Source organism: Emydura macquarii, unplaced genomic scaffold (genome assembly GCF_026122565.2).
Source record: "Emydura macquarii macquarii isolate MOO-44397 ecotype Brisbane River unplaced genomic scaffold, CSIRO-AGI_Emac_v2 contig_3220, whole genome shotgun sequence".
Taxonomy (NCBI): Eukaryota; Metazoa; Chordata; order Testudines; family Chelidae; genus Emydura; species Emydura macquarii.
Window position 1 is genome coordinate 7,187,768 of NW_027133357.1, and position 27,948 is coordinate 7,215,715.

At 48.8% G+C, this 27,948-nt stretch overlaps 2 protein-coding genes across 7 annotated transcripts in view; one reads left to right on the plus strand and one right to left on the minus strand.

The window, feature by feature from the left end:
* Window positions 1-570: 570 nt before the first annotated feature.
* Window positions 571-27,754, minus strand: LOC137142314 (uncharacterized). Of its 6 annotated transcripts, none has more exons than XM_067531610.1 (8): window positions 27,662-27,754; window positions 15,277-16,098; window positions 11,029-11,499; window positions 10,132-10,250; window positions 9,123-9,217; window positions 6,910-7,043; window positions 4,000-4,100; window positions 571-954 (listed from the first exon to the last, which is right to left on the minus strand). In XM_067531610.1, exons 2-7 carry the CDS (start codon window positions 15,819-15,821, stop codon window positions 4,001-4,003), a joined length of 1,464 nt encoding a protein of 487 aa, XP_067387711.1. In that variant the 5' UTR covers window positions 15,822-16,098; window positions 27,662-27,754; the 3' UTR covers window positions 571-954; window position 4,000. The 6 variants fall into 6 exon arrangements, with proteins under 6 accessions (XP_067387711.1, XP_067387710.1, XP_067387713.1 ...); XM_067531609.1 differs by lacking the exon at window positions 27,662-27,754 and adding an exon at window positions 17,321-17,454; XM_067531612.1 differs by lacking the exon at window positions 27,662-27,754 and adding an exon at window positions 16,893-17,220 and having other exon boundaries at window positions 11,029-11,496.
* Window positions 18,264-27,948, plus strand: part of BAK1 (BCL2 antagonist/killer 1) — a 31,924-nt gene continuing 22,239 nt past the window's right edge. Inside the window, exons 1-2 of the mRNA XM_067531614.1 lie at window positions 18,264-18,370; window positions 27,597-27,721. Coding sequence (XP_067387715.1) covers window positions 27,634-27,721 — 88 coding nt within the window. The 5' untranslated portion in view covers window positions 18,264-18,370; window positions 27,597-27,633. The remainder of the gene's footprint in view (window positions 18,371-27,596; window positions 27,722-27,948) is intronic.

The following is a 27,948-nucleotide window of genomic DNA, read 5'->3' on the forward strand; positions in this document are numbered from 1 at the left end:
CATGGGGTAGAAGTGCAAGACAAAGTGAGGGCAGCCATCACCTCCCATGGTCGGGGTTTGCTGATGCCATTGGCTCCAGTGGCCTGTGTGTAAGGAGATCTGACTGGCCATGATGGTGCACGGCTGATGGAGCAGTGACTGCGCCAGCGCAGAGCCTGGGGTACCCATAACAAGAGGGGGATGGGCTTTGTCCCGACACCCAGGGCTGCCCTTCTGCAAATGGGGAGGTGGGAACCTCTCTCTCCATTGAAGGACAGAGCCAGGGATGGGGGGAAGACTCATCTCTCACACTGCAACTGGTGGAGATCCCCCAAAGCAAACAGATGGGTTCCCTGTCTTTCACCCTCCAAAGAGGAGGGATCCCTCAGTGACTGGAATCTTGCTTTGGTGAGGAAGTGGACTAGGTAACCTAACAATAGATCTTTTTCCTCTCTAACCCCTGCCACGAGTGGGGAAGGCAGGAGAAATTTGTCATCTTCATGCTCCAAGCTATTCCCTGCAATTTTCTAAATGATTTCTTAAACACAGAGAATACAAAGAACCAGCAAAAAACCAAAGAGGGAAATTAAATCAACACAGAACTCCATTTAATAAGGGGGGAGGAGACTGTGAACTTAGGGGGAACCGAGAACAATCAATCAAAGTAAAACACTTACTACTCCAAACATACAGTCCATGCCTGTCTAGTATAGGAGGGTCATTCCCCCTGGTGGCAGGAAGGGGCAAGGCAAAGGGATAAACATTCAAAGAGGGAAGGCATAGACACTGAAAGAGGGAATAGGAGCAGGCTTGGAGCATGAAGTCCTTGGCCCAGACAGCAGCCTGGTGGGGACCAAAGAACAGATCACCATCTTCTTTCTTCATCTGCTAGACGAAGGGGGTTTGCAGACTCACCGTCATCAAAACATAAGCTTGGTCTTGGGGCCATTGTTCCATTTCTTCTAGGAGCAGGCTCTAGCCAGGGCAAAGAGAACACGTTACCAAATCAGACTGGCTAATGGAGAGCAGTTTGACCAATATCTAAGCCTGCCGCCCAATCCCACCAGCTCCTGGCACACACGAGAACTGAGAAGTGGCTCCTTCTCCAAGGGCCAGTCTCACGTGTGCAGGAGAGTGATGGTCAGTGTCTACTGGGGCAGGATCTCTGGCCTGTGGTATGCAGGTCAGCCTAGATGTTCATAATGGTCCCTTCTGGCCTGGAAGCTTATGAATCTGTAGTCTCGGCCCTTCTCCTTCTTCTCACCTGCCACTGGCCTCCACAGTCCCCTCCCACAATCTTTCCATTACAGGTGCAAGAGCCTTCTCCTCCGCATGTCCTGCCACGGGGACCAGCTTTCCCTGAACCTCACCGCCTCCAGCTTGCTCCAGACCCCAGCTGAAGAGAGTCGCTCCCCTTCCCCAGGGCTCTTCATTTCCCTCTTTGTCCGTTGTCATTTCACTTCAGAAGCTGTTATGAGCTGGGGCGTGAGTGCCAGTGTAGACCAGGCTCAGGTGTTCCCAGGACTGGGTCCTGAGGCCCTGGCCAGAACAGAGGGCAGAGCCCTGACTTCACTGGCTCCTGCCACTGCTGCTAGCACCAGTGCAGCTGTGCCCGAGCTGAAAATGGGCTCGACAGTTACTAGTATTGACAAGGCCCAAGAGTTCATCCCCCCGGCTTGGTCTGGAGCTCACTCTCAGCTCCTCCCTTGATGGTGAGAGCAGGCGCGGAAGGGCTCCGGGTTCTAGTCCTGCTGACTCAGTTTGTTGCCTTAGTTGCAGAGATGCCAACACCAGCAATTCCCTGTTGACTTCAGGGCCCCTGGAAATCATTGGGCCATTAACTTCTGTGCCTCAGTTTACCATCTGCAAATGAGGATCACACTTATCCACCTCACTGGCTTAATTAGTGTGCGCAGAGCCCTCTGAGAGTCTCAGAGGAGAGATGCTGTGGCTGCACACAGAGTCAGGATTACGCCAGCACTCCTGGAACACAATTTGGAGTTGGAGGGGGGGAGGGAAGAGCACGGATTGGGAGGGGCAGAAGGCGCTATAATTGCCCTTAGCATTAAGTCCCCAGGTGCCATCACAAACACTTATGCAAACTGCCGCTGCCTGCGCATCACACAGGGAGCCAGCCGCGTCAAGACTTGTGTGAAGGAAAAAACCTAAACACCATGTTCTGGATTAGACAAGGCAAAGAAGCCGCCTCCGCACTAGGTTTTTAAAATGATAATTGGGTGCTTCCCTTCCCCCCAGCGCAGCTACCAGAGAAAAGACAAACAATTGCACTTTGATTAAGTGAGAAACAAAATCCTCCAAAGAATTCCACACCCACCCACCCGCACAGCGCCGTGGGATGGGCACAGGAGCCTAGCTGCTCCGCGGAGTGCTGCACTATGCTTGGCTGCATTCCAGACGGGCTTTCCCTACATAGGGTAGGGAGGCAGTAGCTTTGTCCCCACTTCCAGCCGTCCTCACTTTGTAATGGAGCTTGCTGATCCACACCAACACTGGAGTTGGGCTATGGGAGTGATATTGAACCAGAAGCATGGTGCCTTTTTAGACTGGTGTTTGAAAATTCATTGCACTTCCTTCTCTTGGGGACTGGCTGTTTTTTTCACCAGTCATTTTATAGCACTCTGAACTTCATCCCAGGATCTCTAGGCATTTTATAAACACTACACTAACTCCAGCAACACGCCTGAGATGGATAACCATTATATACTCCATTGCAGAGATGGGGAAACTGAGGCACAGGTGGCTGAGGCCATGATTTTAAAAAATGGAGACCTAAAGTTAGGCTCCTAAGTCCAAAGTTTAGTCACCTCAATAAGTGGCCTGATTTTGAAATGTGCTGAGCTCATATGGACTTCCGAGGGAGCTGCTGGGCATTCAGCACCACTGAAAATCAGGTCATTTATCTGGGTGCCTAAACAGGGACATAGAGCCTAAACTTGGGTCCCCTTTTTCGAAAGCCTTGGCCATTGTGACTTAGTCTTGGTCACGTAGTCAGCAGCAGAGGCAGGTATAGAACCCAGGAGTCCTGCCTCCTACTCAGCTGATGTAGCCAGAAGAGCACACTCCATCTGGGCATATCCCACAAAATCAATTCCCCCCATTCCACTGGTGACACCCTGCTCTTTCCTCATCTCTGCCTGTGGCATGCAACAATTTAGTCTGCTGAGAACTGAAATGCTCTAGTTTAACCCAGGCTTCCTCAGGGTAACTGGTGAAATATAATGGCCTGAGGAGGTCAGCGGCTTTCAACCTTCCCAGACTATTGTGCTCCTTCTGGAGTCTGATTTGTCTTGTGTACCCCAAGTTTCACCTCACTTAAAAACGACTTGCTTACAAAATCAGACATAAACATACAAAAGTGTCACTGCATGCTACTAGTGAACAATAGCTTATTTTCTCCTATTTACCATATGATTATAAAATCAATTGGAATATAGTGTACTTACATTTCAGTGTACAGTATATAGAGCAGTATAAACAAGTCATTGTATGAAATTTTAATTTGCACTGACTTTGCTAGTGCTTTTTATGTAGCCTGTTGTAAAACTAGGCAAACATCTAGATGAGTTGATGTACCCCCTGGAAGAGCTCTGCACCCCCTGGTTGAGAATCATTGGACTAGATGATCTAATGATCGCTGCCTCCCTGTTGCCAGAGTCTCTTCCCGCTTCAGAAAAAGGCTCCAGCAGTGGGGAAAGGCTCCGGCAGCGGGGAAGCAGAGGGGAAAGGAGCATCCTGCATGTAGCCACACATGACCTACATCACACTGCCAGCGGTATGCAGTGCAGAACAGCCTATGAGATCTAGGCATGTATCTGGCATTTTGAACACTCAAAACTCCACATCCAAAAGAGCCATTTACCCCAGAGTGTAACTTGGATCGACAAACAGCAGCCCAGTGGGAAAGAGCAATGGGTAGGGCAGCAGCACCCAATCTCACAGCCCTCACGGGGGCTCTGACTCAGTGACCCAGCCCAGAATGCCCTTCTGTTCCTGACTGACCTCAGTCTGCTTCAGGCTCTCTCAGTGCATTTGCTCTCAGGTCTACCTGAGTTCTCCCAAAGTGGCCAACAACAGTTTCCCCAGCTCCGCCATCAGGAAGCCTTGATGGGAGAAATAAGTGCATCAGGAGAGACAGTCACTGGAATTTACCCCACACGTTCTAAAGAAAATAGGAATAATCCTTTGCACTTATCTCGTATCGCCCAAACAGTGGATGAAGCCTCACAAACCGTCTGCAAACTAAATCTCACCCTCAGTTTGCAGCTGAGGTTAAGAGAAAGTGACTCAGTAGCAGAGCTGGGAAGAGAATGGGGAGTCCTGACTCCATCCCCTTTCCCAGCCATTAAAACATGCTGCCTCCAGCAATAAAAATGACAGCTATTGAACGTGCTAAATAGAAGAGGCACAGAGCCAAATTCTGATCGTGAGCAGTGAGAACCAGAATCTCTCTGCTGCAGCCCTGGCGAGTTACTCTGGTTACAGCGGTGCGCAGCTCAGAAGTCGACCCATTGTCTGTGTATGGGTACGTTTCTCCACTGAAAAGCGGGTAATTCCCATGCCCATTCTGCACCTTCAGACCTTATGTATAATCTTGCAGCCAACTGGCAGAACCACAAACAATTCAGGGAGCTAGGCTAGCTTGAGCGAGTCAGCGTGCATCATCTTTAGGCTTCAATCTGAGCATGCTCCAGCTCTCTGATAATGGTCATAGATAAAGCAACACTTAACAGACAATACACCTATTAACCAATAAGGTCAGACTGTCCCACAGACTGAGAGCAATTGAAGGCACTAACCACCTTGCTTGCATCAGCAAGGGCCAGGAGCTAACGGGTCATTAGCCCAACAAAGAGATTCCCAAATGACTGGCCTGTGCTGTAGGACCTCTCCCCAATGGCTGCCTATGCTGAGGAGCCTAGAATCCTGTCTGTGTGTGTCTGGTGTCTGCAGGATTTCAGGAAGCTCCCATGCTTCAGCCTTCTCGGCCCACAGAGATGTAGCAGTTCATGCTATAGCTTGATTCAAAGGAAGCTCCATTAAATGTTGGATTCACCTCCCAAAGGAAGGGGTGGGAGCCCCATACTCTGGGACATTTCAGAACAGAACGGACAAAAGCCCTGGGGAATGGATTGTAGTGAACAATCGTGCATGGGGGGGCAAGGGAAAGGAGGTGGATAAATGACCCAGCAGGCATTTTCCATCTCCAGTTGTTCGGAGGCTATACGAAGATCGTCTACAAGATTCAGACACTTGGAATGACGTGGCTTTTGCTGCCACACAATAGATGCATGTAGCAACAAACACCTCTCTTTGTTCCCTTGTTTGTACAACAGAATATCAGAAAACGTGTTTATAAATTCTTTTGTTCTAGCCAGCTAACAGGCAGATTGTTCTCCAAATGCCTGAAAAGCACTGGATTCTTTGTACACGGGCAAAGAGACCACTTGATGCAGCACACCCTACAGCAGCTATTATAGTAGCAAGCAAGGCCTGTTGTTTTTTTAACTGATTAGGCAAATTTAGTGTAAGTGAAAAGTGCCAGGCCTGGAGACGGATGTCCTCTCTTCATCCAGAGCCTAGATACACCATAGCAATTATAACTTCAGCTTTGAAATCCCCACCAAGGATGAGAGGGGATTTTGCTCTCCTTGACCTACTTAATCCTTGGCCTCTCTGCTTTGAATGCCAGGATGTGCACGAGGTCATGATTTACACATTTTGGACCAGTTCATTTCAGAGGAGCAGATCTGGGAATGAAGTACACCCGGACTCCTCTTAAAGCACTTGTCAAAGCTGGTTTTAAAAAATGGCACCTTCTTACTAAATGTATCAACTCCCCATGTATCTTCATGTCAGAGCATGTGAACTTGACTGACACAAACTGTCCTTTCCTCCTGCAGATGCAGCTACGGGAGAGTGAGCTAGAGTCTATTCTGCCTCCCGCATTGTCTGAAATGAATCCTTATCAAGAACACCCTGCATAGGACAGAAATACCTATTGCCTGACCAAGGCTGTTCCTAAAGGGTAATTATATATGTGCAGCCTGGTAAAGCACTGGCTTTTTTGCAATAACATCTTAAGTATTTTTATTTATTATTTGTACTGCAGTACAGGGCTCCAGGGCTCCATTGTGCTAGGTGCTGTAGAGCCACAGAACAAAGAAGCATTTCCAGCCCCAAAATAAAAGCTCGTGGTTAATGTGCTGCCTACTGTATGAGAGCAGTGTTTTTGTTATAGCTCAGAATAATAAAGGAAGATGCAGAGAAACTTTCACATATTCATGTCTAGACTGCTTTCAATAGGTGTGTGTGTGTGTACTGCTGCCCTCTATTGGATGGAATAATAGGAACTGCTCAAGAGTGCATAGGATCCCTGCTGCTCTCAGTTTGTGATTTCCCTTTAGCCCTGTTGTTGCCAACAAATTCCAAGTGCCAGTGGCATGCAGCTAGCCAGGACATCATCACAATGTTTTATATTATGCTGTCTCGTACCCTGGGTTTTTGAACACCGGGATAGTTTATTCACTACTGCACATGGGGAAATATTTTTTCAGTTTATTTTGGGAAATAGATTATTTGGCCCATATGGGCTTGGAGATCAGTTTCCACCTCTCTAATGTAACCTGTTCAAACCTGCACCATTCATCTGTTCTAAAGACGTGTTTAGCCCATCATTGGTTTGTTTTTAAGTCAGATGGTACCACCTAGTGGTCCTAGGAAGTATAACCATGCTTTGGCTTCCAGGTCAGCACATTCTCTCAACCACACTGATAACTGCATCGCTTGTCCTGAAAAAATTCTGAAATACAGTTTAGCTTTGTGGAACTAGACAGAATTTGGGCCGTGTCCGATCAGGGATTGTGTTTATGCTTGCTTCCCTTGTTGAAGAGAGGGGTGGATCTCACTCACCTATAGATTAGGGCAGTACTGGAGGATTTTGAAGAGATCAGGTGAGACTCAGATGATGCAAATCCATAAACAGTTACATTCAGCGTGGACCCCTCTTCCATTCCCAGCTGCGCTGGGTTTTCATGGAGGTGGAACTGCAGGAAAATGGAGGTTGAGGACAGATGAGAATGGAGAAAACAGACGTGCATCAAGACACTCTCTACACTACAGTTTGGATCAAGTTGGAAACAATTTTCAGGAGATGACCATGACACACATTGCCCTTCTATATCAGGATTTCTATCAAAGGATCTCAGCGGATTTGATCCTGTAGAGTACGTTATTATCCGCATTAGAGATGGGGAAACTGAGCCACAGACGGGGAAAACGACTTGCCCAGGGTCACACACAGAGTCAGGGACGGAGCTCAGAACAGAAGCCAGGTCTTCTGACTCCCTGTCCCAGGCTCTCACCATTAGACAATCCTACTTCCCCCAGTTTGTCAAACAGCTCCAGATCCCATAAGGTGGTTCTGTGGCTGACAGGGACATGGGAAACCTAGCAAAAATCCTTTAATCTCTGACAGTTTTTCAACAAAATTTTAAAAACCCGCCTCTATCCATGCTGTGTGGCACTGGCCAGCAGATCATTTCCTGAAAATGGTGTCTTACTACAACCCACATTGCAGCAGAAACAGGGACTGACTGCTTCATTGTCTTGTACCCAAATGCTGTGACATCTCTGCACCTAGGCAGAGAAACACTCAAACACAACTGCCTTATTGAAATGCTAACTCCTCAGTTACCCTGAGTTCACTTCCTGCAGCTCTACCAGTTCCTCTGTCAGTTTTAAAGTGACAAAGTCTCTTAGCTGAACAAACATATTGTACTGCAGACAGTAGCAAGGAAGGCAGCAGCAAAGAGAGGATGGCCCAGTGTCTAAAGAATTAGCCCAAGATTGAGGAGACCGGGGGTCACGTCCCTGCTCTGCCACACACTTCCTGTATGACCTTGGGCAAGCCACTTAGTCTCTCTGTGCCTCAATTCCCCTTCTATAAAAAGGGGGTAGTAGCATTGATCTGCCTTACAGGGGTGCTGTGAGGTGCTCAGGTACTACAGTAAAGGGGACCACATAAGTGCTGAAGACAGATAGCACCTAGAAATCTAGCCAGAGAAGCGCATATTTGAGTGCCTGAGAAAGAGTGGAACCTGTGGAGGATCAAATGTAGCACTCCTTGCAGTAGGGCAGAGATGGGTCTCAGCTGGATCCATTTATAGTCTGTCTGGGTGAGACCAAGCCACTCGTCTCCATCTTAGAGCCCTTTCTGGTCTCACCCAAACTGCCTTGCAATGACATTGTAACGGCGGTAAGGCAGGAACTGTACAGCATCCAGTGCTATGAATTTGGCCACCCTTTGAACTGAAGGCCTCAGAGAAGGATCACATTGAGTGGTTGTGTCTCCTCTTGCACTGTTTGGAATGTTGAGTCGAAAAATGCAAGTGTCATTTCAGTGGCGTTGTCGGTGAAGGCAAAAAGACTTTGCAGACACACCTCCTCTCGTCCAAAGGACTTGATAGTGACACACTAATTAAGCCTCATAGTACACCTCTGTTAGGGGGTATGTATCCTTACTTTACAGACGCCTAAAGAGTTAAATGATTACGGTCACAGAGGATCAATAGCAGATCTGGGAATAAACCCCAGAGGCCCTGAACACCAGTTCCCTGCTCTAACCATTGTACTGCACTGCTTCAGTTTTAGCATTAATTTTTTTCATCCTCCAAGGCACCTCCCTTTATCAGGGAGGCCAGCTGTGTCATCGAGAGCACTCAGCTTGCAGTTACATAACCCAGCAGAGACCTTAGGTCATAGCCAGATCCACTAGCAGGGACTTTAGAGGCACAATCTAGAAATATTGCGAGGTCCCTGATTGCAGAATCTCAGTTAGGGGCAAGGATGAAAGAGGCAGAGAGGACCCAGCTGGATTTTCTGATCCCAGGTTGGGTTTGTGGCACTGGCAGTTGCAAAAATATAATGTAAAAATCACCCTTTTGATTTGGAAGCAGAGCAAACTCTCTCTGGGATCAGTGTGAGGGAATAAAGGAGTGTCCCAGGCTGTCCTTTTTACAGCCCCTTTTCCAAACTGGTGAGCGCTTATCCCTGCTTATGAGGTAAAAGTGAAAGTACCTCACCACTAGTTTGTTTAGCCCACAGCTCTGTGTTATATAACCAACCTTAGGAACAGGAAGCTTCCGTCGCTGCTTGTACACGTTGATGAGTTTGTTCCATGGGGACAGCTCTGCCTTTGGAGATCCTCCATTTAGATCCTCTGTTTACAAAATCCCCCAAACTGAGCAGTGAATCCTCTGAGCGGTCTCATTGTACATTCTTACACTATTCCATATGGAAGGATAATACATATCCCAGATACAGTATCTAATCAAAGGCCAACCCCTTTGCTGGCATATCTCCAGTGAAGTGAACGGTGTTAGGCCAGTATTTAATCAGATGACAGCATATAAAATTAACTAAAATGGGTTAAAAGGGGCTCATATACTGTGGTGATAAGGATCATAAATGCACTTGGATCAAAGTATCTTTTCTCGGATGGACTCTTCATGGCTATGGAAAGGGCTCTTCCTCTGCTTGTGACCCATTCATGGTGGCTTCTCCTCCCTCACGCTCAGACCTGCTTCTCATGTCCACTAGACCCAGCCCAGAGAGTTTCCCAATATAGCATAGAGTGCCTATAGTATTTCAGGTCTCAGCGATCAGCATGGATGTGAAGGAATAGACCAGGGTTCTCTAACTTTTTTTTCCAGGACCCCCTTTGAAAATATTTCAGGCTGTGATTACCCCCTTCCCCCCAAAAAGTGACGACCCCCGTCATGCCATGCCACCCTCACTTCTGCACTGCTGCTGGGGGTGGCGCTGCCTTCAGAGCACCCAGCCAGCAGCCGCTGCTCTTTGGCCACCCAGCACTGAAGGGCTCTGGCTTCAACCATGCTTGGGGCTGACAGTCACAGCCATGGCATGTGCAGGGGCTGACAGCCCGCGACCCTCCAAAATAACCTCACAACCCCTTGAGAGGTCCCAACCCCCAGTTTGAGAACCCCTGGAATAGACAGAGGTATTTGGAAACTAATTCTACCTACCAGAATGTCTGACAATTCTCAAGGGAGGTGATTCCCGAATGGATCAGGAAAGATTCCCGTTCCCTGCAGCCTCTCTACCATTCCTCACCTTTCAGTAGGCGCTCTTTCTCCTCCTTGGTGTGGAAGTCTTTGGGGGTCATTGCCAGAGGTCCTGCAGTCAGTGTGATTCCTTGGTTGTCAGCACGCAGAACCTGGGAGATCCCAGCCCTGAACCCAGAACACAGTTACGCATGGTTGGGTACTACAAACAGCATGGAACTGAAGGGACCACATACTCACTCACTCCAACCACGAGAACAAGGTCTCCACCAGTTCAAAGCGAAGAGGTGGATCACATTTAAAACACCACCACAACTGGCACTGATTGTCCAACTTGGTGAAGGACTCATCCTAGAGAGGCCAAGTACTGGAAAGAGCAGGGCCACAATGCTGATCTCTCACGTACACCAGGTTAAGTACAAAGCAACTCCATGGACGTCAGGTTGTTAGTCCAGATTTACACTGGAGTTACTCCACATTTACACTGGCATAGCTGAAAGCAGAACCTGCCCTTTCACTTACAATGTCAGGAGTGGAGCCCAGTGACTGTACATCCCAGGATGTTTCTATACCCTGGCTAGTCTGTGCTGGCGCTGACAGGCTATTGCAGTTGGTGACAAAGCCTGACAACAGGGACTCACTGAAACGCAATAGGGAAAAGCAAATAAGATGCTGCTGGGTTAGTGATCTTCTGTAAATCCCAAACTAGTGACCCCCTGCAAAAAGACCACTGCCCTGGATCCAACAGGTTTCCGGTAGTCTATATGGGCCCACAACAAATTCATATTTACCTCAAGACACCCCACAACCTTCCCCACTATCCAAAGGCTGAATGCTTGTCCAATCTAACGGTCCCGCAGTTGTGTGTGGGAGGGGGACTGGGAGTTTGGCCACCTATCTCAGTGAGGCCATGATTCGACCCTGTGTCACTGACAACCAAACTTACTTTCCCCACATTCCTGTGTCACCAGAAGCTTCTCCCATCCTCTCCACCTCCCTGCCAGAGATTCTGCTGCATGGATCCTGGGCTGCTTTGTTTTCTTTGCTCATTGCGGTGTTGAGAAAGCCACCGGAGTCTCCCATCTCCATGCCCCTGTGGTCCAGCATACGAGGGGATCTCCTGCCACTGCTGGAAGGGGTGTCCCGAAGACTGATGTCCTTCATCTCTCCAAGGATCTCCTCCATGCAGTTGTCTGTTGCATCTCCACAGGGCTCATTGGTCAGGTGATTGCCCTTTAGCTCTTTGCCTGCTGGCTGGCTGGGCTGAGAATCAGCCACAACAGGCACCAGGGAGCTGTTTTCTTCTTGATCCCTGACATCCCCTCTGTCTTGTGCATCTGCTCTGGTTTCTGGGACTTTCAACCTGCTCTGCCGGAGCCCAAAGAGATTCCTGAAGAGCTGGAGCACCGAGGTCCTGCTGGAAAAAGGGGGAACAGTCAGAGGATTCATCTCTCTCAGCCTTGGCAGGAGCAGACAGATGCGCTGAGGTTTCTCAGCAGTTTAGAGCCAGGAATTCAAGCTGAAATATGCCCACCTCAAGAGCTCACACCCTCCCAGGAGTTCCAGAGTTCTGTGTGGGGAGATGTAAGAACAATAAAGTTGAGCTTTTGTGCAAGAAGGAAGCAGCCAGAGAAATAGTGGGCATTCATGAAATGTTCAGTCATAACAAGATGACTTATTTGTATGGCATCCTCTCCCCCTGGCCCTCCATCCCCAGCATCTCCAGTCATCTGGCTTTGATTTGCAGCCTCTCCACTTCGAAATCTTACAACGAGATGGAAGGCAAAGAAAGGTCAATGGAAATGTTGGCGAGTTGCCCAAAAAAAGGGATATTAGTTAAATAAGGAAGCTAAAAATAATACTTTTGCTGTAGGTATTGTTCGAGCAAATGGTTTAAAAGGAAGCAGCTCTACTGGCCACTGGAAATAATTCATTTATTGCAACAATAATAAAAAAAAGCAAAGAAAGCAGGCCAGTTTGGACCATTTTACAGTTCCACTGGTGAGTTAGGCCATGTACACATTAGAAACTTTTGCTGGCATAGCAATGGTGAGTAGGGATGTGATTTTTGATGACATTTCTATACTGGCAAAAGTCCTAATGTAGATGCAGTTATATTGATATAAAATTGATATATATATTTCCCAGTACAGCTTATTTCTCTCAGAGAACTGGTATAAGCAATTCTGGCAAAAGCCTCTTTTGCTGGCATAAACAGCGTCTACGCTAGGAGTATTTGTCAGTGTGATACCAGAGAAATTCTTCAGCCTCCATTTTGTGTGTCTAACCTCCATTTTGAATAAGCAGGAATCATTCCGCCATTAGCTGGAAGCTGCAGATCACAGGAGTAAAACAGATTTCTGAGCATGTGCAGTAAAGTCACACTTCTGAGCATGCTCAGTACAAAAGTGATTGACATATAAAGGTCGAAACTAAGGTGAGGAAGAGGTCAGCTAGCTGACCAGCTGGCTGGTCACAATTTGTTCATATGGGTCCCAACTGGTTCTAAAGGTCAAACGATGTAATCACAACTCTGAGGTAAACAACAGTACTGAGCAAATGCAAGCCTGAGCAGTTGAATGTTGGCAGGCATCCAGGAACGAGATAATGTTTGAAGGCTGGTACTGAGCATGTGCCACATCCAAGGATGAGGAAATGGGCGATACTGAGCATGTGCAGTAAAGAGCTGATAGCTGACAGGACAGTATAAAAGGCAGGCAGTTAAAATGGTGCAGAGCAGAGGGACAAGACCAGGAGAGAGAGAGAAGAAGCAGGAGGTGGAAAAGAATGAACGACAGCCGAGAGTGAAGCGGAGACAGGACGAAGCAACCAACAGCACTAAAGAGAGAGAATGCCGCTGAAGCTGACAAATAGAGTAAACCTGCCAGTTACAGTTATAAGTATAGCATAAGTTAGCATAGTGTAGTGTAGTGTTAGTATGCGTATGCTTGTGTGTGTTAATTGTAATTTATCGATGTTAAACGTAAAGTACAATTTAAGAATTGCTGTCAGCGAGCTGCTACAGACTGCTCATCTATGACAGCGCAGTTACTTAGTATCATTTTAAATTGTATTTTATTGCAGTTTGAATGCTCTTTAGATTGCAAAGGATTTGTGCTTTTATACATCAATAAGGGATTTGTGGTTTTAGATTATTATTGTATTAGGATTATTATTATTATTATTATTTACACCAATAAAAAGGTATTTGTTTTTTAAAAGAATACTGCCTGTATCAATCACTGATTGGAAGGCTATATCTGTGTCCTTCAAGTGTTTCCTTAATTATTCTGGTGTCCTATACCTTAGCAAGAACAGAGTAAGGGGGCAATAGACAGGTTATTTTAGGGGTTCCCCAAAACCTGTTTTTCAGGGTAACAAGTATAGCTATACCACCACACCTTTTCTAGAGTAGACCCGGCCTCAGTTCTCAGCTGGCGTGAAGGCTACTTTTTGCAGGATGACATTTTTCGAGGGTAGCTCTAAGGTCCCCTCTACATCATGACAATCAGGGGCCTTATTCTTCACAATCCTGCACCTCATCATTTACACCAGCACCAAGTAGGTATAAAACATTGCCATTCTGATCTTTGCACTGCTCTACATGACTGCAAGGTCAGGGCAGTGGAGAATTAGGGCCAGAATTAGGGCCATCAAGGTAGTACGGTATTGTAACAAAGGGATCTCTGTACTACCTTGATGTGGTTAAAAAACTGCTCAATCTTGCAATGAAGATGAAACCAAACAGCCTTAGCACCAAGTAAGTTCCTGAATCATAGTTTCCTCAGGTGGAACAGTTACTGGGAAGCTCATAGGCCTAGAGTAGAGTCTCTCACAACTTTTCTGTGGACCAAGAAGCAAATTCTGGTGGCCCATGAAAAGCAGTTTGCTCAATTGATACAGCCTCCCCTGCTTGTTTCCAGCTGCTGAACTGGATTAAGGACAGCCACACAAGAGAAGCATAGGATTGTAACTGAGCAATGAGTGCATCTTCTATAAAGCTGTGTCTAGGCTGCATTTATCCTAACGTCTCTTCCCACTGCTATGATGATAGCACGAGAGGAGTTGCTCCCATAGCTGCAGAAAGCAGGTCTGGACAGTCAAACACCAGCAGCCAGTGCACACTAGCAAAGCAACACCAATGTTAATGCAACGATGGGCAGTTTTAAAAGGAAAAAATTCAGGCCTAAAACTCAGACCTACCATTAGCTAGACTGAGCCCAGAGACAACAAACGTGTTAATGCAGAAATAAGGTTGCTTGGAGCTGCCTTGTGCCCTTTCAGCCTTCAAGGTCAGCTGCACTCAAACCTCTGAAACCAGGAAATGGAAAGTGAACTGACTGAGAAGCTAAATCAACAACATGTTCATGCAATGCTACTACACTCCACTAGTGTAGCTCAGGAAACAGAAAGTTGTGGTAAAGTTGCCCCCAGGCCCACCAATGGGGGGGCAAAGGGGGCAATTGCCCAGGGACCCTGTGATTTTTAAAAGGGGCCTGGGCCATGGGCAGTGGGGTGAAAGCTTCCCCTCAGGGTGGCTAGCTCCCTGTCCTGCCTCTTCTGCCCTAGGCCCCACACTCTCTCTTCTGGCCTGCTTGCCACGTGCCTCTCCACCAGCCCACCTCCCCTCTTGGGCCCCCTCCTCTCTTCCATGCTCCCCTTTCCGCGCTTGGCCTCCCTGCAGCCGCAGCCACATCCCCCTGGCCATCACTTGCCATGTGTGTCTCTCCTCCCCTGCTCAGCCTCCAGCCACTGCTTGCCACATCCCTCCTTGCCCCCTCCCTTTTCAACCCCCCCCCAGCTGTTGCTGGCCGCCTGGGGGAAGGGTGAGTGTAGAAGAGAGGAAGGACCAAGTGATGGGTGGGGGGGATGCAGCAATGAGCTGGCCAGGCTAGGGAGGGGGCGGGACCTGGGATGGAGCAGGGCGGGACCTGGGGTGGACTGTGGGTGGGGCTATGAACGGAAGAGGTGGGGCAGAACTGTTCTGACCTGGTGCCTAGAATTCCTCTCTGCAGGCCTGGTTGCCTCCGTCTGACCTTGAATATTCTTATGACTAATCACCAGGTGACTGGATGCCACTGGAGTTACACTTTTCCCATAGTGCTTCAGAGTCTTTCACTCACTCCCGGTGTGATTTGCCTCCCCTCCCTACCCCCTGCCTCCTGGCAGGCCATCTGTGTCACGAATGCCTTACCTCCCCAAGAGCCATCTATCAGCAGATGCTCCTTCTGCATCTCCTGTCCCAGAGCATCGCCTGCCTGGTCCCCCTGTTGCTCCGCTTCCCATGATCTGCTCCTCCTCACCCACGCTGGGATCAACGCAGCTACCACTCTCAGAGAGCTCTGACAAGGCCCAGTCACCGGAGTCTCCCATCCCCGTGCCACTGGGGTCCAGCACATGAGGGGATCCCCTGCCACTGCTGGAAGGGCTGCCCCCAAGACTGACATCCTTCAGCTCTCCAAGGATCTCCTCCATGCGGTTGCCTTTTGTTTCTCCATGGGGTTCAGCGGTGGAGTGGTCACCCTTTAGCTCTTTGCCTGCTGGCTGGCTGGTCTGAGAATTAGCCACAGCAGGCACCAGAGAGCTGTTTTCTTCTTGGTCCCGGACATCCCCCCTCTCTTGTCCGTCTGCTCTGATTTCTGGGCCCTCTGGCGTGCTCTGCCGGAGCCCAAAGAGATTCCTGAAGAGCTGGAGCACCGGCGGCCTGCTGGAAACAGGGGGAACGGTCAGAGGATCCATCTCTCTCAGCCTCGGAGGGGAGAGGATCTGTTGGGATCGCAAAGGCAACTGGGCTGAGGTTTCTCAACAGTTTAGAACCAAGGATTCAAATTGAAACACCCTCCCCAGCAACAGCTCAGATACTCCCCGGAGTTCTAGAGTTCTGTGTGGGAAGGGAGGGAAGCGGGTAATCATCGATGATGACTACTGCATCACTTAGATCGTAAGCTCTTTGTTCTGTGTCTGTACAGCATCTAGCAATGGGGTCCTGGTCCGTGACTGGGGTTCCTAGGTGTGGCTGTAATAAATAAAAATAATATAATTAGTTATTATTATGTGTAAGTGTTTATACTGTCACCCATCCACATTATATCCGAGCACCCTCCACGTAAAATCAATGGCAAAATCCCTAGTAGACTCCATGGACTTTCTGGGACTGCTCCCTTTTGGGGTAAAATTTCTGCTTGAGGTAGGGTACGTGGTTGCTTTATTAGATGTTATTAATTTATTTACTCCTCTCCCCCCCCCCCCCAGCCCTTATGGCTAGAATTTTCAAAAGAGCTCAGCTCTCATTTGGGAACTAAAAAGATCTATCCATTTAGTGTCAGAACGGGAGCTTCTGGGTGAAAATCTAGCCCCTATTGGAGGTGGAAATCTGATCCTGAGCTCTTTGCAAAACCTCTCCCCAAGTGATGTATTACTCTAGCTTTGCCCCCGCCCCCATTTATTTCCTTACTTTCCTTTATCTGTGTAAGATTCTAGGAATGTCACGCTCTGTGTCCATCTGAAGCCTCAGATGTCAGTGAGAAGCACTGGAAGCAGCTTTTTGCTTAGAATATCACCACATTTAATCATCATGGGCTTCCACAGCCTGTTACTATCCATTTTTTAAGTTCACAACCATTTTGACTTTATGAATTACGCCCGTGCAGAATGCAGCTGCAGTAAAGCAGGTATCTATACCATGCCAAGAGTCCTAGACCATTGCAGTGCAGAGGTAACAACCCATCACCGCCCTCACTTTACAGCTAATAACTCTCCCAGTACAACAAACACCCACACTACAGATCAACACCCAGAGCCAGAACATACAATAAGCCTGATCAGTACTGTGGAGCCTAGAACATCTGTTGACTCAGCGTGAAGTGATGAAAGCAGCCACCAGCATGACAGAGCTCTTTCTGTTCAGAAGGTCACCAGGTTCAAACATCACTGACATTTGCAGTCTGCTGCCATCCAATCTTTAAGTTCTCAGCCATTTTCAGCTTTATTTTATTTATTTTACACACACAACACCCATGCCACTGTCACTGACAGTTTTTGTATTTCCCTTTTGTGGTCCCTCCAGGGCATCACCTCTCTTGGGCAGACACCTGTGTCTCACACCCTCCTGGCCAGGGGTTATAAGGCTGCACAGGTCCCTGTCTTCTACACTGTCATATCCCCAGCAAGCCAGTCTGGCGAAAAAGGCCAGTGCCTGTGTGTTGCTTTGCCTCCAAGGGCTATGACCACTGTCCTACCTGCAGTCCAGATACCACACAGCTCCTTCCGGGAAAGCACATTTGTTCTGAAGGTGGAAGCGTTAAAGGGAAAACATGTAAGAACAATAAAAGCCTACCAGAAATCAGCCCCAACTCTATGGGCCCTGGTAGGTGTCAGTCTTTCAAAGCCTATAAATGGGTTTTCCCAGTGGCTATAAGCTCACATCGGTCTTTAGATCAGGAACCAGAACGAAGCCCTGAATCCGTTTAAGCTCAGGCAAGCTACCCAAAAGTCCTTTCTTTACCTGGGGGTCCCTGGGGTTGGAACCAGAATATGTGAGCCTCCCTAGGAGGTAGTACACGACTTCCCTGGGCAGTTTGTTCCAGTGATTAACTACCCTGAGAGTTATGAAGTCTTTGCTAATGTCCAGCCTAACCCTCCCTTGCTGCTGTTCAAGCCCATTGCTTCTTGTCCCACACTCAGAGGGGAACTAGAACGATTTTTCTCCCTCCTCCTTGTAACAACCTTTTACCTACTTGAAAACTGTGATCATGGCCCCCCCTCAATCTTCTCCTCTCCCGTCTAACCAAACCCCATTTCCCCATCTTCCCTGGTAGTACCCGTGCCGAGCAGAAGGGAAGGAATTCCTTCCAGGGGCCGAAGCCATAGAAGGCAGTCGCTTGCGTGCCATTTCTGCCCGGGGAAAGCTATTTCCCGGAAAAATGTCTGGGCGGGTCACGGAGTGATTCAGCCTCCTCCCCACGTCACGGCGCTGGGGGACGGTCTCTGACTCCCCAGCTGCCCAGCACGGTGGAAGGAGGCTCCGGACCCACAGCTTGGGCTAGAAGGAGCCTCTAGAGGGAGCTGAGTGGGGCTGTGGCTTCGCCCCCCTGTTTGCGTCTATGGTCGGTCCGATCGCTGGCTTCACAAGCCTTCCTTTCACTTGCTGTTCGCTCGCCTCCCCAGCGCCGGGGACGGGAAGCCAGCCGATGCAGAGGCAGGCAAGGGAGCCCGGGAGGATGAACTAGAGCGCAGCGGGCAGCTCCAGCCGCATCCGCGCCCCTCTGAGCGCTGCGGGGCGGAAGAGGGTGAGTAGGAACCGGGCGCACCCCAGCGCTCTCCGGCATGCAGCACCGCAGAGCGGTGGGACCGGTGTGTGGCCAGCGAGCCGCCCGGGGCTGGCCGGAGGGCAAAGGGGCGAGGGAGAATCCGCGGGGAAGAAAGGAAAGCGGCTGGGGGTGGCTCAGTGCGTCCGGGGGCAAGCCCGCTGCAGAGGGGGCCCCGGGGAGCGGGGGATCGGCCTGGTGGGGTGGGGTGGGGGGAACAGAAATGAAGCAACAGCTGCAACCTGTAGGAATCCAGCCGCTCGTGACGAGGAGCGTGCATTGCAGCGGTGAGAGCGGTGACAGCGCTGGGGGCATCCCGGTGGTGCAGGTTTTGTTTGGGGGAGGGGAGGGTCCCATATGAATGGGAGCGGGGAGGGGAGAAGTACTTGGCGATTAGTGCAGGGGTCTGAAAAAATACGTGCTTCACATTGATCCGGTGTCACCTGGGGGGAGTCGCCGCCCTTCTCTGTGCCTCTGTTTCCCCACCTGTAAAGTGGGCCCCATGCCACGTAACTATCTCCCCTGGGGCTGTGAGGGTTAACCAGAGAGGGCTTGGAGATGCATAGTCCTCTGTAACTGCTTAGAACTATTAAGGGCCCTGGTCATGGAGTCATAAAAGTACAGGACGGGAAGGGCCCTCGAGAGTTCACCTAGTCTGGTCCCCTGCACTCAGAGCAGGGCTAGGTCATAACTAGACCATTCCTGACAGGTGTTTGTCTAACTCCTTTTTAAAAACCACCAAAGGCAGAGATTCCAAAACCTCCCTAGGCAGTTTGCTCCAGTGCTTAACTACCCTGACAGTCGGCAAGTTTCTCCTAATGTCTACCCTAAACTGCCCTAGCTGCAATTCAGGCCCTCTGCTTCTTGTCCTGCCGTCAGAGATGAACGAAATACTGACTGTATGTGCTTGAAGTAGGCACCTCAGTAGATCCATTAAAGTCAGTGTCACTCAAGTGCTTAATGTTAAATGTGTGAAGAAGTGTTTGCAGGATGGGGGTCAAAGATCTCATTGTAAATTGACTGCCAGAAAGTGGAGGGACAACCTTTGTTATAAAATATATTCTCCAGTATTTTACAGTCAGGCCAAAACACGGCAGCCTACAGCAGTTGAATCTGGACAGGCCGGCAGTGTTTTCTTGTAAGATGAGTACGTGATGGTAGATTAAATGCTTAAATACACCCAAACGGTTTTTGAATTTGGAGTGGGATGAGTTTCTGGGTTAATGCTGCCAAAATCTGCAGTCTCCTGGCTCACGGTGTCTCTGCAGCCACAGGCACTGTCTTCCCATGCTGAGTTTCAACTAGTTACATATATAGTTTTGAAATTAATGAATCGCTTCAGCACCTTCCCATGTGACAGTGCGGGAGCCCCCAGCTGCATGGGCCAGTGACACTCTCTGTTTGGCCCATGTGTGCATGCAGACAGGAAGGGAGCAGAGAGAGGGCAGGTGTGTGTGCTTTTCTGTCAGCGCAGGCCCTAATGGGGAATGGAGCAGCTGGTGAGGTGGCGACTTCTCTGGGGTCAGGAGCTGTGGAGACTGATGACCCCAGTTTGCCAGCCCTGTGGTTGTGAGTTGTGTTTCCAGGGATGATATTAGCAGTAGGAGTATTCATTTGAAATGCAGCCCTGCCTTGAGGCCCAGGGTGTTAGGCGCTGTACACACAAACTGCAGGGAGGGGTTTGCTCACTTTCTGTCCTCTGTGGAGCTAGTGGTGGAATCTTCCCTGAGTTCCTCTGTGTGGGGTCAGGGTCATGCCTAGAAAATGTTTCCTTGGGGAGATATGTATGCACTTCCTGGAACGGGATCAGAGTCTACAACACACCAATGGCAGTTTTATTGCTCCCACGGAATGGGGTGAGCCGGCTTCTGTTCGGAGCTGCAGCTGCTACTCAGATGGCCTTTCTGCCTCTCTTTCCCCTTCTGTGCTTCTGCGGATCCCTCTCTTGCCCCATGACATGCAGTAATTTCCAGCTTCCATGCTGGCCTTTCTCCTCAGTGCAGGGCCAGCGGCTGAATTTCCGCATCACCTTTTATTGAGGTGGGTGGGGAAGCCTCGTCTCAGCCAGGATTTGGTCTAGGGGAAAGGTGCTGAGTAGGTTTGGCTGAGGGGGAGGCAAGCAAGGGGCATGTGACCCAGGAAGAACAGGAAACTCACCCGAAACCTTGAAGCAAAGTGGAAGAACAGGAGGGGAAATGTACTCAAGGCAAAGGTCTGTTTTACTCACCAATAAAGATAAGCTGCTTTGCCATCTCTGAGGTTCTGTTACACCCACGCTCTGTGCCTGCCACTGCGGCTTTTAACCCTTTGCAAAAGTGAGGGCTGGATGAGCTAGGAGGGGATTAACATCTTGGCAGCAAGTGAAAGCTAAACACAGCTCCTAGCAAACCAAAATGTCAGGCCTTCGATGCTGGGGGAATTGTACTCTTAGCCCCTCTTTTCCCCCCTGCCACCTCTCCGCCCCATTCCTGGGCATACTCTTTGGGCCACAAGGTTCCTAACTTGCCTGAAGCCCTTGTTCTCGGGAGCCTAGGGACCTCTTGAAAATGTGGGTGATAGGTCCTCCTCAACCCTTTCTCAGGGCCACAGGAATTTGGTCCCCATAGGAGTGGCCTGACTCCAGATTAGCTTGTAAGTGGTCACACTCAGGGAAACCTCTGAGGCTTGGGACTCTAGTCAGCCTAAGAGTTTGGTCAGATCTTAATCCATCCCTCTGCTGCCATTGGGGAAGATGCGTATTCACAGCATTTGGCTGTGGATTGTCCTTTCGACTGAGTGAGAGGCAGTTGGTAATTCCCGATGAGTTAGAGGAACGTGACTTACACCCCTACATGACTTGACTGTAGTGTGGTAGAGAGGGGATCTGTGCAAGAAATGTGATGTGATGGAGAAGAAAAAAAAAGAAAAGAAACTGAAATTTTCCCTTCTTAGAAATGATCAGCTCAGAAGAGGAACCAGCCTAACAAAAGGGGCTCACTTCCTGATAGGTTTTGCAAATGGTAAACATTAAAAACAGAGCAAACAGCTGTGTCATGAGCTTAGGCATCACATCAGGGAGGACAAACTGAGACTAGGAATCCTTCAGATGCAGAAACCTGCTCTACCTTAGAACAGCTCCCCAATGCCAATGGTGGGTGTTGGCAATGAGTGCAGCTGGTGGGTACTAAACACAACTGAGCTGCAAGGGTGGACAAGGTTGAAGACTGTTCAGGACTGGGCTGGAATCCATGGTTAAGACTTGCACCAAGCAAGTTGCACGTGGGGGTAACTCCTTTGAATCTGGACCAGCCAAAATCCACCAGCCAGCTCTGTGTTTTTTCCTACCCTTGCAGCTGAACCTGAGTGACTTACAAATGAGTCCGGGGTCTCTTCCAGCCCTGCTTTTCTACGATTCTATATTTAAAGTTAAATCAGTCTGAAGTGAGTGCAGCAGTTGGGGCCAGATCCTCATCTAGTGTCCATTGGGTTAGATTCATTGACTTCAGCTGAGCTACACAGATTTGTACCAGGTGACAATCTGGCTTTGTTCTTTTGAAGTCCTATTATTTGTATTACCACAGCATCCCAAGTCATGGGCAAGTCACGGACTACAATCCCGTTCTGCTAAGTGCGGTACAAACACAGAACACAAAGATGGCTGAGCAATTTCCCCTCTATTTTTGTTTCTGTTTAATATTAAACTTGGTTTTAAGTAGCCCTGGTCATCACACAAGATGCAAAAGTGCTTTATAAACTCCAGGTAAAATTCCACTCTGGGATCAAGCTATGATATTCGCATGTATTGAGCATTAATGGTGTGCATTGTTCATAGAGGGAGACCTGATCCCTGCTATATGGAACGGAATTTAGAGCATATCTACATGGGAAGTTATAGCAGTGTAAGATAAAGTGTGATTTTACACCCCTGTAGTTATACCAGCAAAGCTCCCCATGGGGACTGTCTAATTCTGGAATAAGAGTGGCTTTTAATGATTTAGCTTATGTTGCTTTGAAAGCAGTTTAAGCTAGATCAGAAAAGGGCATTTCATTACTCTGGAATTAGAGAGTCTACTGGGGAATTACCACTACAACTGTAGTGGTATAATTATATTAGCATAGCTTTACTGCTTAATTTCCTGTGTAGACAAGCCCTTGCAGTTTCAGGCTCCCCATAGAATCATAGAAACATAGGACTGGAAGGGACCTCGAGAGCTCATCTAGTCCAGTCCTCTGCACTCAAGGCAGGACTAAGTATTATCAAGAACATCCCTGACAACCTGCTCTTAAAAACCTCCAATGACGGAGATTCCACAACCGCGCTCGGCCATTTATTCCAGCACTTAACTACCCTGACAGTTAGGCAGTTTTTTCCCATTCTGCAATTGGCTCTAAACTGATGGTGCAGATCTCAAAACAATACACAAAGGAGTTCAGTTTCATTATCGCTATTTTACAAATGGGGAAACTGAGGCACAGAAAGGGGACATGATTTGCCCGAGGTGGATCTGTGGCTGAGTGCAGAAGAGAACACAAGTCTTCTAGTTCTGTGCTTGGTCCAGCTCCCCATGCCTGCTCCCTGCCTCTCGTACATTGGTTGTTTCATGTATCCTGTGACCGACTGAACCTTTAAACCAGTGATACTCAGAGTGAGGCTCGCAAGCCATCAGTGGCTCTTTCATGTGTCTCCTGTGGCTCTTTGATATTTAAAACAGTGATTTTAATTATTTTGCTGTGTTATTAACCGATTGCAGTTGACAAAATAATACTTGGTCAGTCATTTTGCAGTGAGAATAATATATAATATAAAATAACTAGATTTCCCCTGTCATACTGTTTAAATATGAATCTATATCACTATAGTAAATGAAACAAAGAATCCATATGACTGTGGCTCTTTTGGGTAATGTTGATCACTAATTTGGCTCCTGTACCATGGAGGTCTGAGTATCACTGCTTTAAACTAAGGCCCTTCACAGGGTGCATGTTACGGAGTAGCATCCAAACAGCAACTAATTGCATGAATCACTGTTGAGCTGGAGAGATGGGAGGGGAGGAATAGGAGAGGGTGTCCATCAATACCAGCATGTTAGAATTGCCCCGACACTCAACTCTTCCTGAGAAGCAATCTGCCAAGGGACAGGCACAAACTGCAGCTTGACCCGGGGTTTCCACTCACCAAGTCCATCAGGATGTGTCCCCGCTAGCACCAAGGGCAGGGCTGTGCTACAGAAGTAATTTGGTATAACTACTGGCACTTAGGTTGGTATAACTGCGTTGCTCGGGCTGTGGATTTTTCACACCCCTGAGTGACGCAGTTATGCCAACCTAAGTGCCAGTGTAAACAGAACTGTCGGCGGGAGAGCTCCTCCCACCCCAATAGCTACCACCTCTCGCGGAATTGGATTAATTACACCAACGGGAGAGCTCTCTCCTGTTGGCACAGAGCTTCTTCATTAAAGCACAATCGTGGGGCCACTGCACTGGTGCAACTGCATGTAAGCCTGACCTAAGCTGACTCACTTTGGAGTGATGAAACCAGTTACCCATTCAGGGAGCAATGTTAACTGAGACCCATGTAGGAAATTCTCCCACCTGCCCTTTCCCATGAGGGGAAGGGGAAGCTCTAGACTAGATGCTAGAGCAGGGAGTCAGGACAGCCAGTTTCTATTCCTCATTCTGCCAGACGCACAATGTGACCTTGGGCAAATCACTCCCTGTCTCTGTGCCTAGGTTTCCCCATGTATAAAAGAGGGATAATGATTCTCATGTTCCCTTGTGAAACACTTTGAGCCCCTCTCATGAAAAAAGCAATATAAAAGCACCTTAGAAACCTTTGTAGAACTGGCTGGGGCTCAAGGGAGATGACAGAGGGTTTCCCTCCTTGAGAAGATGGGGAATCTAAATGCGAAGGCAACCTGCTTCTCCATCCAACCTCCAGAGCAGAAACCAGCAGGACGAAGTGAGTCACTCAGGATTGCAGCCAGGCCTCAGAGGGTTCGGGAGACTAGCTGGGGCAGCGGGCAGAGGCCAGCCCACCTTCCATGCTGTACCCTGAAGCCCAGCTTTAATCCTCCCAACCCATACACAACCTTTCCCTTTTCCCTAGCCCTCTTGGAGAAGTCCTGCAAGAGGAACCAATGGGTCACAATTGGACCACCCTCACTGGGCACTTTTGAGGTGTGGAGGGTCGGAGGGGGAGAGGGTGCCTGCATCATGGAGTACCTGTCAACTGGCATTGTCTGCTGAGCATTGAGATGCAAATGAGCACTCCAGTAGTTTCCTAAGCCACCTTGATAAGCAAGCTTTGCACTCCCTTCGACCTCCCAGCCCCCCATCATTGCCACCTCATTGAGGTGAATGATGGAGTCTACTTCACACCTCTGTTGTTGGACATCTGCACCGGGAGACGATATTCTGTAAAGTTTGGGAAACAGGGTCATAGCCCTGGACTGGGGACACTCCATGTCTAATTGTGGCAGTGCATGGTTATCCAATCAGAACTAAGTAACTTGATTTAAAATGGCTAACCAATACCAGACAGAAGTAACCGATATATTATTAATTGAGGTACATTTAAAAACATTTGGGGAGGCACTGTGGTCTAGTGCATTTGTTAGCTAGTGTAAACCACAGTAACTCCACTGAAGACAGTATTACCCTGATTTACACCAACTGAGAATCTGGCCCAGAAGTGTGCACCAGTGCAGTAGTTCACCAGGTTTATTATTCACATACCACCTTCTTAAAGAACTGATGTTTGAAGTACCACATACACATTATCCTTTTGTGCTCTCTTATTTTAGGCCTTAATAGGCTTAATTAAAATATTTACAGACTCATGGGAAAATAAGTTTTGAATTTAGCTGGTGGAGATCTGCCATGGGGAATTAGAAGAGAAGGGAGTTTGGCTAGAGGAGGCTGTGTGGCAGGGTTAGCGGACATGAGGTTAGAACAGGTTGGGAATTTTACAATGAAACGCTTTGACCATTTTCCAACGAAAATGTGTCAAAACCAAGACTTTTCATAGCCGCGTACAAGTTTCTAGGTTCAGGATGGAATTTCTGATAACAGGAGGGGAAGGAGAAAGAGAGAGAGAGGGCGGAGGGAGGGAGGGAATCACAAACATGAGCTAGGATGGTCCATGGCTCAGTGAGCACCCTAACCATCATTCTGTTGGCTGTTTTAAGGTGGGTGAGTCACTTTTTTCTTTTCTTTTGCAAAGAAGTTCAGTTTCTCTGGGGAAAGTTTTGAAATCCTCGCAAGATGGAAAAACCACTTCCTGCCTGAACAGAGAAGGTTCAGAGAGATGGAGTAGTCTTGGGAAGTGGGGAATACCAGGCAGCTTGAGTTCCAGTTCATCTGTGTTGCAAGGTTTCAGGCTCCCAGTTCCCTTTGAGCCAGGGAGCTCTGCCAGTCCCACTAAAGACCTTGGCCTCTTAGGAGAATCTTCTTACAGGCCTTCTCCTGCTGTGGACCCACAGCTCCTTCCTCTTGGCTAACGAATTCCACAGCTTTCCTCCTTGGGATGGGCTGTGACTCAGGCAGGCTTCCCAGCCCACTTGTCTCTGTTCTGGTTCTAGTTCCCATCCCAGCGAGCCTCTCTCCTGACTTGATGCTCCCCTGTAATTCTCCTCTTCAGGCCATATGCCTCTCTCCTCCTGGGGGTCACCTAACAGCTGTGTTTTATTGTGTTAAGGAGGGAGACACCTGATCAACACCTTCCCCCCCAACCCCTGCTGCTCCCCTGAATATCTTGTCAAAAAGGGGCTATAGCATGGAACGGGTTAGCTGGCCCCCATCCCACTACCCCTTCCAGGGACAGACAACCCTGATACAAAGTACCACTTCCAACAATGCTCACGTGCCACCAGATGTACACGGGCCGCAGTTTAGGAACCCTGCACTAGTGTACTGAGCAGGGGACGAGGAACGAGCAGCGTTCTCCTCCCAGTGCCTGAAATCGACTCACCGCGCAACTTCAGGCAAACTCTCTCTGTGCCTCCATTTCTCCCTCTGCAAAAGTTGAGCAAGTACCAGACTGGCAGGCAGGTTCATATAGTGTGGATAAAGAGCTGCATACGTTGTAAGCATTGGGGCTAGAGATCTGCGCTAGCTGTAAAATTTGGGCCGGGCATTCAGGGGTTTGGGTTCTAATGACTTTTTAGTTGTAATTATTTTTTAAGGGGATGCGTGAGGTGATTAACAGGAGGAAATAGTGGCCCCAGAATAAAGAAAAATGGGGAACTAATAAGACCCAGGATAGGCATACCATTTGGGTGCACTTGAGAGGAGAAAACAGTTCAAACCTCTCCTGGGGATACAATGGCCATCTCTGCACTAGGAAGCTGAACCAGTTCAGTGCATTCGTGTTGGCTGTGCAGAACCATTTTAAGAGCTTGCCCTGCATCTGCGCTCACACCACTCCAAACTGTTGCTGTTGCAGTGCCTTCTGGGAAACTGTCCCCCAGTTCCCGGCACAGCTCAGCAAAAGCAATGGATTCCAGCAGATTTTGAAAGGGCACCAAAGCGTTAGAAGCAGGACTATTGGAACCCATTGTGTAACAATGCCAGTGACCTCCATCCACACTGGGAGTAAGCGGGTGCAGGCTGGCATGGTAACTAGTCTCACTGAAGGCAAGTTCAGTCCAGATGGTATCAGGTGAGCATGCCGAATGTGGGGGAGCACCTTTGTGTATGGTCGTGGGGTGTTTCACAAGCGCAGTAGGGGGATTTCATTGTCCTGAGCATGATAAATTTCCCTAGTGAGACATGGCCAGGGACTGGGAGAGCTGCCAGAATCCCCTGGGCGTGGATGTGATTCAGTAGAGGGAGAAGGAGCCCGAGGATGTGATGTGCTGGAGAGAACTAATGCTATCCAGCCGTCCTGAGGAAGAGAGATGGAGAAACCGTGGTGTGGATGGGGATTTGAGAATGAGGTTGCAGGGAGCGGAGGAGCCAGGAGGCTGGCTGATGTGCAGAGATAAAGGGAGGCAGGAGGTGAAGTGCTCAGAGGAGAAACTCTAGGTAAATCGCAGAAGAATGATCTTGGGGCCTTAGATTGTCCTTGGAGGTTTGTAAGGATCCAAGGCCAAAGAACAGTCTCCAGTTGTCTCCTCTGGAATCACCATAGACGGGCCACTGCTTGTGACTCCCCAGAGCCCTTCACTGAGCGATCCAGTTCAGCGTCCCAGCCTGTTCACCCTGCCTGCCCTTGTTTCTACCTCTGCAGGGTTAAGCTGATCCCCTCTCCCCAAGCTCCCTCCACCATGGCCTCCAGGAAAGGCAGCGACTCACCGGACCATCATCGGCGCATGGACAGCGAGGGGCGCAGGACGTCACTGAGGCCCAATTCAGGTAACAAGGTCTCTGTTACGATCTGGAGATGAATGCATCTCTTTTAAATTCCTTTCCATCTTGATTATAATTTTTGTGTCCTGTCAGGTTCCTTTAAAAAGGGGAAGGGGAGATGTTTATGAGCCTTTCAAGGTTTAATCTCTGAGGACTTGGTTTCAAGGCTGTGGCAACACTAGCCCAAGTCTTTGCTTAGGAGATGCTCAACACTGAGTTACCATCACGTGCTG

Coding starts and splice junctions, on each gene's coding strand:
- LOC137142314 (XM_067531610.1), bottom strand. CDS start 15,821: ATGGATCCTCTGACCGTTCCCCCTGTTTCCAGCAGGCCGCCGGTGCTC. Junction 11,500..15,276: donor GATAGATGGCTCTTGGGGAG/GTAAGGCATTCG, acceptor CCCTTTTTCCAG/CAGGACCTCGGTGCTCCAGC. Junction 4,101..6,909: donor AGTACTGCCCTAATCTATAG/GTGAGTGAGATC, acceptor TCTCCCATCAAG/GCTTCCTGATGGCGGAGCTG.